This window comes from Carassius gibelio, chromosome B6, assembly GCF_023724105.1.
Source record: "Carassius gibelio isolate Cgi1373 ecotype wild population from Czech Republic chromosome B6, carGib1.2-hapl.c, whole genome shotgun sequence".
In the NCBI taxonomy this organism is placed as follows: domain Eukaryota; kingdom Metazoa; phylum Chordata; class Actinopteri; order Cypriniformes; family Cyprinidae; genus Carassius; species Carassius gibelio.
In genome coordinates, this window is record NC_068401.1 from 6274064 (window position 1) to 6290737 (window position 16674).

Genomic DNA, 16674 nt, shown 5'->3' on the forward strand with positions numbered 1-16674 from the left:
ATAGTGGTCGCTTAGACTTTATTTCAATACCTACTTATTTGTTTTGTTCCTAACTTCCAAGTTAACATTGCCCTCATGTGGTTATATGGATAAATATCCAATGATGGCAATGGAGCTTGCACATCAGCTCTATTTTTTCTTTTACTAAGTGGAGATCAAGAAGAGATCTAGAGTGCCTGGTGTTATGATCACCCAGTACGTCAAGGAACTGCCACGTGGAAAATCTACACCTGATTTCACCAGAAAACCAATTGCCTTGACAGTTCAAGAAGGTATTATAATAATAATAATAAATAAGTGTTGATATTGTTAAGAAAAGTCCAAATATATTTTTGAATATTTAAAAGACATGTTCTTTTCAGTTGTTAATAAATGCACACCAGTAACTGATATATTGTCTAATAGACTATTCTGTGGATTTGATTAAACATTTATGTGTTAGTTGAGCAGTCATTTAGCTATAATGAAAAAGTAGTACCTTCGGGGTAGTAGATCCTTCACAAGCATAAACCTCAGAGATGATGAATGGATTGCCTTTCTGTAACTGCAGGCAAAGTGGCCATTTTTAAAGCGGTGGTGAGTGGAGATCCAGCACCAACTGTAACATGGGCTCGCAACAAGGGTGACACTTCTGACCCAGAAAAATATAAGCCGAGATATGATGAAAGGAACAGAGAACATGTTCTAGAGGTAAAATAACAATGCCAAACATTTGGATCTGAAATTACAACATTATCATACAGTACAGCATATTATGATGATGGAACCTCCTACAGTCAAATTATTGTTTCATTTGTTGCATTCAAACAGATAGCAAATGTGCAAGTAGATCAAGCAGATACGTACAAATGTTTCGCAACAAATCAATTTGGAAAAGCCATGTGCACAGCTGCATTGAGTGTATTTGCAGGTAGGCAATATACAGCACAGCACAATATTCAAGAATATTATCATAATCAAATCTGTACATTCAATGAGCAAAACTAGGCAATAAGATCTATTGGTAACACTTTAGAATAAGGTTCCATTAGTTAATGTTAGTTAATGTATTAATTAACATGAACAAACAATGAATAATACATTTATTACTGTATTTATTCATCTTCGTTAATGTTAGTTAATGAAAATACAGTTATTCATTGTTAGTTCATGGTAATTCACAGTGCTTTAACTAATGTTAACAAGCACAACGTTTGATTTAAATAATGCATTAGTAAATGTTGAAATTAACATGAACTAAGACTTAAAAATGCTGTAGAAGTGTCATGATTCTGCCCTCGTGTCCTTGATTTTTCCTAGTCTTGAGGCAGGATCATGACAGACCCGTGTTTTGTGTACAAGCGCATGGCCTTGTCTTTGGGCCATGTGCTTGTGTTGTCTCGTTCCCTTGCCCCGCCCCCCTTGTTAACCTAGTCGTGTCTTGATTGTCCTATCTGTAACACCTGTCGTGTCTTGATTAGTACCCCTATTTAGATCTCCTAGTGTGCTCTGTCTTGCGTCGGTTCATTGTCATTGAGATTTGTAATCTGTGATTTGTGATTTGTGACTGTTTCATCTAACTGTTCCACATTTGTGATTTGTGATTGTCATCCCTGAAGAAGTCTTTGTAATACCGTGAGTGTTTGTTTATAGTTAGTGTTAAGTGTCTTTATCTTGTCTGCCCAGTCTTGTTTTGTTATTTAGTCATTTTCCTAGTCAGTGTTTTCCCCCTCGTGGGTTTTTGTTTTCCCTTTTTGTCAAATAAATCCTGTGTGTACCCGATTCCTGTCTGCACCTGAGTTCCTCCCTTACCAAAACCTGACAGAATGAACCGACCACAAAGGAACTCAGCAGACAGGAGGCAATGCTGGATGGCATCAGCCAGCCAGCGAGATTGTTTTGAGGGCTCTCGCCTTGTGGTGTTCCGGGGGACCAGGGGAGGTCGTTCCGGAGCGAGCGGGCGAGAGGAGGAGCCCCAGAGGTCCCCACCTACCCAGCTGCCCACGGTCCCAGAGGGTCGTGTCCTGGCCGTGGCAACCCTGGGGAATCAGGCAAGTCCCCCCCAGAGTCCTGAGGCACCTCCCACTACCTTCAGTCTCCCCAACAAGCGAGGGAGACGGTTTTCATGGGAGTCGGCTTCAGAGTCTTCGGCGTCCGAGTCTGCCCTGTCCGAGACCAAACTCCCCCAACCCGCCTCTGACCCAGCTGTAGCCTCTGCACCGCGCCCGAGGAGGAAGAGGAAGAAGAAGGGGCCTGCCGGTCCTGTGACCCTGTCTCCTCCCGAGCCAGCAGCGGTGAGCGTGCCCGTGCCAGCAGCGGAGAGAGCTGGCGTGCCCGTGCCAGCAGCGGAGAGAGCTGGCGTGCCCGTGCCAGCAGCGGTGAGCGCTGGCGTGCCCGTGCCAGCAGCGGAGAGAGCTGGCGTGCCCGAGCCAGCAGCGGTGGGCGTGCCCGAGCCAGCAGCGGTGGGCGTGCCCGAGCCAGCAGCGGTGGGCGTGCCCGAGCCAGCAGCGGTGAGCGTGCCCGAGCCAGCAGCGGTGAGCGTGCCCGAGCCGGCAAAGAAGAGAGCTGCAGTCGTGAGAGCGGAGGAGAGAGCCGCGGCCGACTCTGCAGCAAAGACTCTTGTACAGTCGGTCTCATCCCATAAGGAGCTGCCTATTATCCTAGCTGCTAAAGACTTTTCTGATTATTTGTCCCGTCTTGTCCAAATTTTAGAAGTCCCCGTCAGTCCTGTTTTGTCCCCTGACCCTGTCCCCAGAAGTCCTAAGTGTCCAGCCGTTGTCTCCCCGTGTCCTGTTGATGTGGCCCCGTGTCCTGTTGATGTGGCCCCGTGTCCCGTTGATGTGCCCCCGTGTCCAGTAGATGTTGTATCCCCGTGTCCTGTCGTCTCCCCGTGCCCTGTAGATGTTGTCTCCCCGTGCCCTGTAGATGTTGTCTCCCCGTGCCCTGTAGATGTAGTCGCCCCTCGTCCTGTAGATGTAGTCGCCCCTCGTCCTGTAGATGTAGTCGCCCCTCGTCCTGTTGTTGTTGCCCCGCGTCCCGTAAGTGTTGCCCCGCGTCCTGTGTCTGCTCCTGTCAGTTATCCCGAGAACCCTCCCCGCCCCTCACCACCCAGACCTGCCCGTACCCCCCGTCGTCAGCCTTCGTCCTGTCCTCCTAGGATTCCTACCCCACCCACCCGCCCTGGTCTGTCCCCCATGAACTTTGTGGTCCCGCCCCCTCCCCTTCCCTGTTTGTTTTTTTTGATTTGTCACCCCAACCCTGCCGTTGTGTACTCATGTTTGCCTTTGTTGTTATTTGTCATGTCCTGTTGGTTTGTGTCTGTGTCCCAGTCTGTCATGTCAGTCGTGTCCCGTGTTTGATGTTCCCTTGAGGAGCGTCTGGAAGCCGCTCCTTAAGGGAGGGGTTCTGTCATGATTCTGCCCTCGTGTCCTTGATTTTTCCTAGTCTTGAGGCAGGATCATGACAGACCCGTGTTTTGTGTACAAGCGCATGGCCTTGTCTTTGGGCCATGTGCTTGTGTTGTCTCGTTCCCTTGCCCCGCCCCCCTTGTTAACCTAGTCGTGTCTTGATTGTCCTATCTGTAACACCTGTCGTGTCTTGATTAGTACCCCTATTTAGATCTCCTAGTGTGCTCTGTCTTGCGTCGGTTCATTGTCATTGAGATTTGTAATCTGTGATTTGTGATTTGTGACTGTTTCATCTAACTGTTCCACATTTGTGATTTGTGATTGTCATCCCTGAAGAAGTCTTTGTAATACCGTGAGTGTTTGTTTATAGTTAGTGTTAAGTGTCTTTATCTTGTCTGCCCAGTCTTGTTTTGTTATTTAGTCATTTTCCTAGTCAGTGTTTTCCCCCTCGTGGGTTTTTGTTTTCCCTTTTTGTCAAATAAATCCTGTGTGTACCCGATTCCTGTCTGCACCTGAGTTCCTCCCTTACCAAAACCTGACAAGAAGGATTGTTCTAAGTTCATGTTAACGAAAGTAGTTAACTAACATTAACTAATGGAACCTTATTCTAAAGTGTTACCGATCTATTGCATAATCTGAATGCATGCTCACATTTATGCAATGTTCTTATGGTAGTTCCTTTTTCTGTCTTTTAGTTGGATTTAAGAAAAAGTCAAAAGATACATCAACAAAAGGTAGATATGTTAATCCTGAAATATAAAAGAAATATGAAGAGGGACATTTTACTTACATGCCTTATTGTTAACGTATGATGTTTTCTGTTTTGTTTGATAAGATGACCAAAGCAACGATCCTGAGGACTTCAGGAAAATGCTTAGAAAAACCACGTAATTGCTTAACTTCTAATCTGTCAGGGAATCAAGTGTTTAAGAGATGTCTCTTATAAATCATAGTTACTTTTTTCTTTCCTCAAAATGAAAAAACCTTCTCTCTAGAATTGTCAAGAAGAGAAAGGAAAAACCCAAGAAAGAGGGAGAGATTGATCCCAAATTCTGGGAAGTGATGCTAAGTGCCAAAAAATCGGATTATGAGCGCATCTGTCATGAATTTGGAGTCACTGACTATCGGTGGATGCTAAAACAGCTCAACCTGAAGAGAAAGGAGAAGGAGGATGAACAAGCAAAGGTATTTGTTAGCAATTTAATCATCTGATGCTGGTGTCTCACAGTAGATTTGTCAGTCAATTTCCAATCATTTTGAACCGAGACTGTGCCTCGAGACACCCTTCTGCAATTGCAACAGCCAACTTTTCTAATCATTTTTAAAAGGATGTTCAGTGAAGTCTTAGATTAACTTCTAAACTCCCATTTTTTATGTCTTATAGGTGGTTGAAGATGTTGGCAACATGAAGCCGATTGAAGTGAAGACAAGTGGCAGAGCTGAGTTTGAGTTTGATATGAAGCTTAAGGACACCAACAGTAAAATTTATCTCTTCAAAGTAAGTTCAAATGGTTTTTACACAGATATAAAAAAAGCATATTTTAACCCCTTCACTCTTTCCAGGATGGTCACATGCTTGATTATGGGAGTGACACTGATGATTCCTCCAAACACCATATGAAGAAAACTGGTGACAAATACATGTTTAGCATAAACAATCTTGGCTTAAATGATGGTGGACTATACCAAGTGGATGTTGACGATGTCAACATTATCTCAACGACCTTAGCAAGTAAGAAATCATTTCATTTTTAGCACTTCAAATAAAATACTTTGAAGTACATCTCTCCATCCATTTTATTAATCATTTCCCTACAGTTCCTGATGTGGAATTTGATGGTATTCTAAAAGACGCTAAAGTGGTTGAGGGGAAGGACGCCATGTTTGAGGGCATTTTTTCTGGCCCTGTACCTCAAATCACTTGGTGTGTCAATGACATCTCTGTTGAGCATGGGGACAAGTACAATATCACAGTCTCTGAAGACAAGCTCACCCACAGATTGGTAGTTAAGAATTGCAAAAAAGAGGACAAGGGTGTGTACACTGCTATTGCTGGGATTAAATCATCCAGGGCTACCCTTGCTGTTGATGGTAAGTCTTCAATAAGACCAAAGAAACATCATATTTCAGCATAATTTTACACTTTTATGTATAGCAAAAAGGCTGTTCCTCATGTACATACTATGTACTTATTATAGTAATTACAATAACTATGTAATAACTAGGTACTAACCCTGAACCTACCCCTAAACCTAACCCTACCCCATGTAGTTACCTTGAATTACAGAACTTTCTTAGATAAATACAATGTAAGTACACTAAGTACATGTTAGTACACGTACTGTAAAATAAAGTGCAACCGTTGTTTGTTATGCTATATGCCACATCAGAGGACCCTAGCATCAAGGGAAAAGGTCGAGGTGGTTCAAGTGATGGAGCAGATGTTTTTGCAAGACATCTGGCAGATGAACAGGCCAGACTGCAAAGAGAAAAAGAAGAAGCAGCCAGGAGAGGCAAGGGGACAGATGGGAGAGGTGATGGAGCGGATGACCGTGGTAGTGCAGCGGATGGTCGTAGTGATGGAGTGGATGGCCATGGTGGTGCAGCGTATGGTCGTGGTGATGGAACGGATGGCCATGGTGGTTCAGCGTATGGTCGTGGTGATGGAACGGATGGCCATGGTGGTGCAGCGTATGGTCGTGGTGATGGAACGGATAGCCATGGTGGTGCAGCGTATGGTTGTGGTGATGGAACGGATGGCCATGGTGGTGCAGTGGATGGTCGTGGTGATGGAATGGATGGCGGTGGAGGACTTGGAGGAAGAGAAGGATTTGGAGGAGATGCAACAGGAAAGTATGGACAAGGTGGCCTTGGAGGACTTGACGGAAGTGGAGGGAATAGACTTGGAGAAGATGCGACAGGGAAATACAGACAAGGAGGAGATGGAAGTGGGAGTATTGGAAAGGTTTCTGGAATGGGTTTGGGAACAGACGGACTTGGAGGCCAGTCAGCTGTGGTTGGATCTGGTGGTGATGGTACAGGTATGTTAATGACAAAATTGTACAAAAACTCTGTCAACATTTAACATTGCTTATCATTTAATTTCAATGAAAAACGTACAACTTAGTCTTAGACAAGTTATTGTAATTCATTCAAATGTATTCGTTCCAGATGATAAGGTGCACTTTGCAAGTGGCTTAACAGACACAAATGCTCTTCGTGGCAAACCTGCAGATCTAGTGTGTAAACTAAATACTGACAAAATCGATGGTGTGTGGTATAAAGATGGAAATAAGGTATGTTTGTGTGTCGTAGATGTCACTGACTGATCACTTTTCACTGACAAATACAGGGTTTGATATTGATATAAATCTTTTCTCATCAGCTGGCTTCCAAAGATGGAGTGGTGATCTCTAAGGATGGTTGTACACATAAGCTCATTATCCAGAATTGCAAGGATTCTGATGTAGGTCTATATCATTTTGAGGTAAATGGTTGCAAGACAGAGGCCACGGTGAGAGTTGGAGGTAATCATATTAAATTTTCATTTTTACATTTGGCTAGAATGAGGAAATGACTGTCAGTTTGGCAATTACAATAATCTTTTCTGCTGTATATTGCTTCTATTTTTCCCAGACCTTCCAGAATTCGATCCCGATGCTTTGCAAAAGTTCTCCAACCCTGTGATAGTGAAAGCAGGCCAGAGTGCATCTTTTAAGATGTCATTTCCTCCACAAGCTTCATTGGAGATTAAATGGTTTAAAAATGGCTCGGAGCTTCTCGATGGTGGTTCGGTGAAAGTTGTGAAGGAATTGAACCACAGTCGTCTTCAAATAAAAGATTGCCTGCGATCAGATTCTGGTCAAATCAAAATCCAGCTAAAAAATCCTTTTGGTTCTATTGAAGCTTTGTCAAGCCTTATAGTACTAGGTGAGTACAATATCTGCAATTAAACTGCTACCAAAACAAACAAACTTCTATATAAGTAACACACATCTGCTCCCCTGATAGACAAGCCAGGTCCACCACAAGGTCCACTAGAAGTGACTGAAAGCACATCCTCTGTCCTTGAACTGAAATGGAATCCTCCGAAGGATGAGGGTGGCTCAGAAGTAACCAACTACATAATTGAGCGTCAACAGGTCGGGCAGGGAGCCTGGAAAAGGGTTGGGGATATTTCAGCTAACCATCTAACCTTCAGAGACAGAAACGTGTCTCTTGGCAAGAGGTACATCTATCGCATCTATGCTGAGAATCTTGAGGGCGTCAGTGAAGCGATGGAGACTGAAAAAATCATGGCTGGCTCTTTAAGTAAACTTCTTTAGTATTTACTGCTAAATTTATCATATGAGAAGCGCTGAAGTCATCTAATATTCATATCACATATGTGTTGGCAGTGTTCCCTGGTCCACCAGGCATGCCGAAGGTGGTCAGTGCATTCAAAAACTGTATAAACCTAATATGGACCCCACCAGAGAAGTATGGAGGGAATAAAATCTTGGGCTACCAGCTAGAGAAACGCAAAAAAGATACAAACCAGTGGGTGACTCTGAACCCAGTTAAGGACCCTATCCAAGGTCATTTTTGTATTTTATTTCAAAGCTCCTTATAAATGAAAGGCACTGACTTCCAGCTCTACTAAATGTTGAGTCTGGAAAACAACTGCTATGACAAAATCAATAAATAACCATTAGCAAGCACCTAACCTCAAAATACATTTAAGTGGTCTCTACCTCTTACAGATCTGAAGTATGCAGTAAAGGATGTGTCAGAGGGGTCAGAGTATGAGTTCAGGGTAACAGCCATTAATATGTCTGGGCCTGGAGAACCCAGTGCTCCTTCGGTGATGGTCTGTGCTAAAAACCCCAACAGTAAGTCGCAGTCACATGATTAAGAAATCAAGTTAAGTTCAAACATCTTTACTGATTTCAAACAATCATTTTCAGCGAAGCCCCATTTCAAAGATCCTGAAGACTTTATGGTTGTGAGATCAGGAAATTCTATCAGAATCAGAATGAATTATGAGGTAAATATCCACATCTACATATCCAAACGTATTTACCTTCTAAAAATTTTTTTCATCTAATAAATAAATTGATATTATGCACACAGGCCTCTCCACCTCCAGACATAACCTGGCTTAAAAATGGGGAACCTGTATCTCCCTGGAACAAGATAATTCATGCTGATGGCACTTGTACGCTTGTCATACCCTCCTCAAAGTACTCAGATTCAGGAGTGTACACCATTGTGGCCAAAAACTCAAGTGGGCAGGCCAGCTTTGACATAGATGTCAGAGTAACAGGTAAGCTTCATTTGATGTAAATGATATAGCTGTCATCACACAATGTTAACAAGTCAAGTGCTGTGCTTCACACAATCTGTTGCCATATTCATTCATTTTTCAAAGTAATTGTTCATGCTTTAAGCCTAGGTGAGACCACCCCTTCAGAGACAACAAACCAGAAAAGAGCATGTCAAAGAAACAAAGAGTTACTCATAAGTGAAAGAAACTATTGCATACAAATTCTATTCCTATAAAATAATCCTCTTTATGTGGCTACAGATGAACCCAAGCCCCCAGGCCCAGTGGAGCTAGAACAGGTGGTTTATGGCAAAGTCATTATCACATGGAGTCCATCTCCAGACCACAACAAAGACGACCGACTGCACTACATGTTGGAAGAATATAACTCCAACACACGCATTTGGCGCAGAATAGCAGACCACCTTCTCTGTACTACCTACACTACCAGCATTCAACCAGGTCAAGAATATCACTTCAGAGTCTATGCAAAAAATGATATGGGAGTTTCTGATGCTTCAGAATCACCAACTTGGGGCAAAAACAACAATAAAGGTAGGTTGCAGGCCCACTACCAGTTTAGCTTATTGTCTTGCACAATGCTTAATACTTTTTTCTTTTTTCTTTCCTTCCTACCAACTAGTTCCATTGTCCTCATCTGTGTCTGCTGTGGTCACTTTGGAAAGGCCACCATCCGTCCTGGTTCCACTGAAACTCCACACTCCACCAAAAGGATACCAATGCTACATGACCTGTGCTGTCCGTGGCTGTCCCAGCCCATACATTGCATGGTACCATAACGGGATTTGCATCAACTCCGACAACAACTACTACATCACAAATGCATCTGGCATCTGCTCTATGTATATCCTTAGAGTTCGGCCTGAAGATAGTGGCGAGTACAAAGTGGTGGCGGTCAACCCCTTTGGCAAGGCAGAATGTTCTTCTACATTAAAAGTGAAAGGTATGACAGCTGCAGTGTTCATTTCAATGCTTGAGAAGTGTTTACCACAGTCACTTGATTTACTTGATGGTTTGTCCTTTGTGAATAGTCACGTTGCTAATAATTTTCAACATGGTTACGTAATGCGTATGGGCAACTGCTATGCCAGAGCTTGTCAAAAAGTGACCTCCAGGGCAAATATGGAGCATCAATCATTTTTATGCGGTCACAGATTGATTTAGACAAATTAGCTGCACTGCTTGATGCATTAGAGCACTTTCTGTGCAAATCTCTATGGTGAATTCAGAAGCACTCAGCAGCCAGCAATAAAGAAAGAAAAAAACTACACCTAAAACTAATTGTATAAGACAGATCACATTAATGTTCTATACGGTCTCTTTTGACAAAGCACAGACATATGTACTTGCAATGCATTATCAGTTGCAACATGACTTATTTTGAAATTCAGTAACAGAGAATGAGATCTGCATAAAGTATGTTTCAGTCATGAAAATGAAAGTGCTAAGATCTGACAATTATTCAAAAAAATGAACTGTCATTTGGATAATTTGGTTTCTAAAAAAGTAGATGAAAAGCCCTGGCCAGTGCATTACATATGTAAATCAAATTACATTTACAAAAACATTTTTCTATTCAGCTTTTACAGAGAAACTAAGGTTTATCACAATAACAAAAAACTCTTAAATATAATTTTATTCTTTTTCTTTTTTTCTACTGTGTATTTCAGATTGATCTGTACTCCACTGGACGTGCTGGTTTTTGCTCCGCTTCTGCCACAACTAATTTCCTGCATGCATTTTAAGCTAGGACAGTGCATGAATATAAATGAACATAGCTATGGTTGCAACTGAGAACTCATAGAATTTACTATTATACCAAGGGATGTGTGGCCTGCTACTAAAAATAAAAGAAATTGGAAAGTATTTAAGCGTATATGACTACACAATATGCAAATAAACATTTTCTGACAAGCATACTTTCTAGCATTTTATTCTTTGAGACTTTGAATGTCATCCCCAATGAGTTACATATGAACTATAGTGGACTCTACTGGACATTCTTCTTTGACATGGTTGAAAAGTTTCACAGACATTTATTCTCACACACATTCCCCTTCTCATTGAAATTACAGTTTAGAATATTCCAACAAGATATGCAGCCCTCAGCAGTACAGTGACATGACATCCATGTCTGTGATAGCGTGAGAACATGGATAGTACTGTTTCAGATTGCAACGTGAATAGTTCCAGTCTCAGCATGGTTCCCCACAAAACCAACTCCAATGTCAGGCATCCCTGAAACTGAAACCACTATCAAAAAAGCATATTATAACACTTCTTGTACTCCCTACTGGATACCGAGATCCCCTGTGCAGTTACTGAGCGTTCTCTTGGATTTACCTTCCACACCAGCAGTTATCCAAAGACTATAGAATACCCAAGACATGTCACTCTATAGGCTGTGTCTGAAAGCCTATGCGGCGGGACTTGCTGCCTCACTGCCTTATGAGGCAATGACTTTGCAGGCAGCGTTTTTGCAAGGCACATCATGAAAGTGATTTTGGACAGGCTTCTGAGGCAGCAGTTTAATGATCTACAACAAAATAGAATGAGTTTCGGTGTTAACTAAACAAATATTGAATTACCATAATAAAACTTTCTCGTTAGAAATAAAATCAAAAGTTCAAAAAGTTATATACAGAAATATACATTTACACACAAACTGATCACCAACGCAACTTTCAGACGCCATCTTTATTTTTTAACTCAACAGTCATGGAATGGAACACACAGGATTGTGGGATGTCAAAGGCAGTGAATGATACGTCTATGCTGCCTTCAAAATTAGATCAGAAGAAAATACCTTGGGACACAGGAAGTAAAACAGAATTTTGATTTGTGCGTTTCTCGATGCCTTCCTGCCTTGGAATGCTGCTTTTAAAAGGCAGCATTTTAGATCTTTCAGATGCAGCGATAGTTTTGAATGGGGAAAAATGCAATGCACAATATGGCCACTCAATCGCAGGAAGGCCCGCCTTTTGAAAGTAAAAGCCAATGCACACTGCAGCTGCCGTTAGTTATCTGGTTGCTATAGAAAGTCTACTTTCTGAGACGTGCGCTTAGAACTGCGCATGCGCACTGGCTGATCTAGCCTGAAAAATAAGCTCTTTATAATGTTATTTAAGCAAAAGAAACAACAGTTGTTGTCAGATTTTTTTGGCGATTTCAAATATGAAATTTAATCGTAAGCTTAATGAAAAGTTCTAGAGAATTTGATGTTTCCCCATACAAAGAGATTGGAGCTGCACTTGCATGCCCGAGAGGCATTTCAAAGATGGACGCCGAGTGACGTGACTTGTCTTAAAGAGACTTTGTTGTATCTCAAGTATCTCACATATGCATTTGCCACTAAGGTCTATGATAACCGGAGGAAAATTATTGGGAAAACTTTGCTTCTTTTAAAGATTTTAGCATTTATACTATAGCCTATGATGCAGCGTTGACATATTTTTGTTGACTAACCCAGAAGTTAACATCACGTGTTCCCTGAAAAAAAAAAATCATTATTGGAAAAATATATATCTAATTAGCTCTAGTGTATGATTCTTATACTTTTATGAATTCTGAAGCCTAAATACAATAGTCACAAGTAAAATGCTAAATGTAAGCTATAAACGCAATATAAACATAAAAATTTTTTCAGGTAAAAGCTTTTAAAAGAATTACGAGAGGGTATTATTATTGTTTCCTGCATTGTAGAATAAAACTTTAACATTGAGCTTGAAGTTATTTCTGCCATTTGACCAAAAACCCATTGACTTTTTCACAACGGAAGCAGATGTGCTAAAACCTGATTCTAGGTTTCAGCGTACGAAAATATGTCATCATATGGTATCAGGGTTAAGTTTAAAGTCATAAGATTATATGTGTTTTATTGGGCCCAGATAATGTGACCACTAGTTTGTGAGAGTTGCTAAGTTGTGTGGGATGTGTAAAGTGCGATCAGCTCGTGTGCATGTTGAAATGACACCCTCTGTGACTACATACCCAGCACATAAGTCATTATATAAAAATATTTGTATTTGTGCATCACTGAATTATAAATAGCACATTCCATCAACATCAAAATTTAACATAGTCTCTCAGATCTGAAGGAACGTTACCAGATAAAATATATTGCACTATTGAGATGAGTGCTGCTATTGTGGAGTCTTTCATTATCTTAATTCTTATTTTACACATCCTTATGTAAGGTCATTACATAGACGTGGTGTTAAATAGTGTAGCTAATGACTAGATCAAAAAGTGCAATAAAGCATGAATGAGATCCTGTTTTCTGACAAAGGTGACATTAGGCTACATCTTGTCCCTGGCAATGGCAAATGAACAGTCATCACCACAAAAGCAACTTGAATGTCACTCTCACTATTTAGAGAATAAGTATGACCATGAACCACGGACAGGGCCTCTGTCCCTTCGCCGCTGTAAACCTCACCCAAATAACAGATTTAATGTGACAGCTAATAAGACTGCAGTGCTTGAGAGGTTTCAATTTGGCCCGCTACTGTTTTATTGCTGAACAAAATGGAGAGACTGCAATAAATTGCGGGAGTCAAACACGGTTGTGTTGACAGAGAAAGTTAGCTACACGTGAAGGTGAGTTGCTTCTCCTTCTTTCTTCTTTTACTTCTTTTTTTTTTTCAGACAAGAACATTGAAATAAACAATATTAAACATTCATCTTTATTAGTAAATAATATTTAGAAAAAATATCAGATTTCAGGTTTGACTTGTAGCCTACTGTATATGAGAAGGTGCCCAACAACCACAGATCTGATTCTAAGCATTGATGCATATTAAATTTGTGTTCTGTGTTAAATTAATGCTTTAGACGCCATCAAACAATGTTAAAGTGCTTTCTTACTTGTGATTGCCAAAGTCAGGCTGAATAAGATTGTTTTATAAGAACTTATGTAGCAAAGGGTCTGTAGTGCTTTACTGAAACACACTGATCTTTTAACCATATTCTGCTTGTATGATGAGTGGTTTATCAGAGAAAGTGCTTTACTTTTTCACATACAGCAGTTCTCCTCATATTCTCTCATTATAATAATTCAGTATGATTTGCTCTCCTAAGCTAAAGCGTAATTGCTCTTGTAGCACATCTCTGATAAATTTATGAGGTATGTGACCTATCAAAAGCAGGGGTAAAATGCTTGTAAAATGATTGGCAAGGATCATGTACCTTATCATGGCATTAAAAAGAATTTATGTCAGTCTTGTGTTACTTTACATGCAAAATGTATAATATCACCTCCCAATATATCTTTATTGGTTCATTGGTTCAGTTACTGGCATAGTTTTTGTTTACTGACTAGACATTAGGCATCAATAAAGTAAAATGCTATAATTATATATATATATATATATATATATATATATATATATATATATATATATATATATATATATATATATATATATATATATATATATATATATATATATATAGTACTTCCCATGTTGTATTTCTACATAGGACATATTTCTTGAATTTCCCCATCGTGTGAAGGGATGCTGACAAGGTGGTATGGGACAGGTGGCTGCAGATAGTTTCATATTCCTTATTTACACATATAAGTCCTTTATCAGGGTTAAGACCTTATAATTTTCTCAATGACAATAAAAAAAACTCTGTCTGTATAACAAGAAAAATGTATGCACCTCATAGAGTTAATCATATCTGTTTGCTATGGTGACACTTTATACTAATTTGTCACTGGCATTCTTTTTAATAAAAACAAAAATACTTATATTTCCGAACTTTTCTGGGTGCTCACTTCTGTCCAAATATTGTATGACACCCCCCCAAAAAATGATGTCAGAACTAAAGAAACCCTTTTGTGGCATGCATTCTTCGTTTAGGATTAAATTACGGTTGTTTTAATAAAGATGTGGCATATTTGTCCCACTTTAACCTGCATTCACAATAAAAAAATTATGATAACAACAATAATAACTGATTGCATGTGCAATATGCAATATTCTTTCTCGATTTTAGATAAGATTAAATTCAAATTTTGAATTAAAGGCCAGTCTAGCATTGTGAAGATGCCAAAGCCAGCAGAAGGAACAGGCGGTAATTTAAAATCATGGCAGTCACTGTATGCCAAATGAAACAATTCTTAAAACCATATGAATAATTTATTTTGGAGTTGCTTTGTTCCATCACCCATGACCTGATTCTTAATCAAGCAGTTAGTAGAAGTGAGGATAAGGAAGAGTTCATGATCAAGGCTGTGATTAAACATCGCCATCATGTGGTCAACAACAAATCCACAGCTTCAAACTGTGAAGATAAATACCTCATTTCATATTTGATGGCCATGTTCCTGTATAGTTTCAAGAAAATATTCCAGTGTTTTACAGAACTGAACATCATGGAATGATACGTTTTTGAAAATGTAGATATATATAAAAGTGAGGGACGTGACACGTATATACATATTTCATTGGCAATTAGGAAGAGATCCAGAGTGCCTGGTGTTATGGTCACACAATATGTTGAAGAACTGCCACCTGGATCTTCTACTCCTGATTTCATCCTAAAACCCATAGCCTTAACTATACAGGAAGGTTTTTTTTTTTTTTTTTTTTCGATCCGAGGTTCTGGCAGGTGTTACTGAATGCACCGAGGAAAGATTATGAACGGATTTGTGAGGAATTCGGAGTCACCGACTTCAGATGGATGTTGAGAAAACTTAACCAGAAGAAAAAGGAAAGAGAAGCAGAACAGTCCAAGGTCTTGTTTGCTTTGAGTATCATACTCATTTCCTCACCACAGTTTTTTATACACCTACAATATGACAAATCCCCACTCTTGATTTTTCTGTGTTCAAGTATGTCGAGACAATCCACAGCTTGAAACAGATCAAGGTCAAAACGGATGGCACAGCAAAATCCTTCTCTTCAAAGTAAGCGCCCTCACTTAAACAGCCCCAGTGTCATCAACAGAACTTCTCTGAGAGTAATGAACTTCAATTAACTATTACCAGGATGGGGAAATGCTTGAATATGAAGATGGAACCGATGAGGAAAAACTGTAAAAAAGAGAACAAGGGAGTCTATACTGCTATATATATAAAATGTGTTATACATATACACTACAGGACAAACATTTGGAATTATTACGATAATAAAAAATAAAAAATAAACTGAAAAACCAAGCCCACATGTATTTGATCAAAAAGACATTTAGCTCTGCTATCAAATAAATGAATTTAAATAGAAAGCAGTTCTTTCAAATTGTAATAATAGTTTTACTGTTTGCACTGTATTTTCATCAAATGAATGCAGACTTGATGAACATTACAAAAACACTTTTCAAAAATTATTTCAAACTTTTGACTTCTAGTGTACATATATAGACCCTGGTGAAATAACACTTAATTTTCCAGAATAAACTTATTAATACACTAATAAATGTTCTCTGTTCATGTCCATTTTGTTGCCAATTTTACAATTCAGAAATTTGTCTGATCACTGTATATCACTTAAAGCATATACTGTAACTGATACTGATTTCAGATGATCCCAGTGTCCACGAAAAAGATGATGGTGTAGATGAACTAGGCAGACGTTTAGCAGACGAGAAAGCCAGACTGCAGAAGGAACAGGACGAGGCGGCCATGAGGGCACAGTCTGAAAAAGATGAAGCAGCCAGGAGGTCCCAAGATGAAAGAGATGAGGCAGTGAGGAAGGCCCAGATTGAAAAAGATGAAGCAGCCAAGAAGGCCCAGGCTGAGAGAGATGAAGCAGCTAGGAGGGCACAGGCAGAACGAGATGAGGCAGCCAGGAGGGCAAAGGCCCAGTGAGATGAGGCAGCCAGAAAAGCTCAGGAAGAACAAGATGAGGTGGCCAGGATGGCCCAAGCTGAAAGAGATGAAGCGGCACGTAAAGCCCAGGCTGAAAAAGATGAGGCGCCCTATATAGCCCAAGCTGAAAGAGATGAGGCAGCCAG

At 40.3% G+C, this 16674-nt stretch overlaps 1 protein-coding gene across 1 annotated transcript; it reads left to right on the plus strand.

Moving 5' to 3' along the window:
- Positions 1-160: 160 nt before the first annotated feature.
- Positions 161-16528, plus strand: LOC127959035 (immunoglobulin-like and fibronectin type III domain-containing protein 1). Its single transcript, XM_052558035.1, has 21 exons — positions 161-272; positions 551-690; positions 811-910; positions 4082-4120; positions 4222-4273; positions 4382-4571; positions 4771-4884; positions 4950-5118; positions 5205-5477; positions 5817-6427; positions 6566-6682; positions 6772-6913; positions 7023-7316; positions 7398-7697; positions 7784-7963; positions 8129-8257; positions 8333-8412; positions 8499-8691; positions 8953-9246; positions 9335-9655; positions 16242-16528. Exons 1-21 carry the CDS (start codon positions 185-187, stop codon positions 16526-16528), a joined length of 4113 nt encoding a protein of 1370 aa, XP_052413995.1. The 5' UTR covers positions 161-184.
- The last annotated feature ends 146 nt before the right edge of the window (positions 16529-16674 follow it).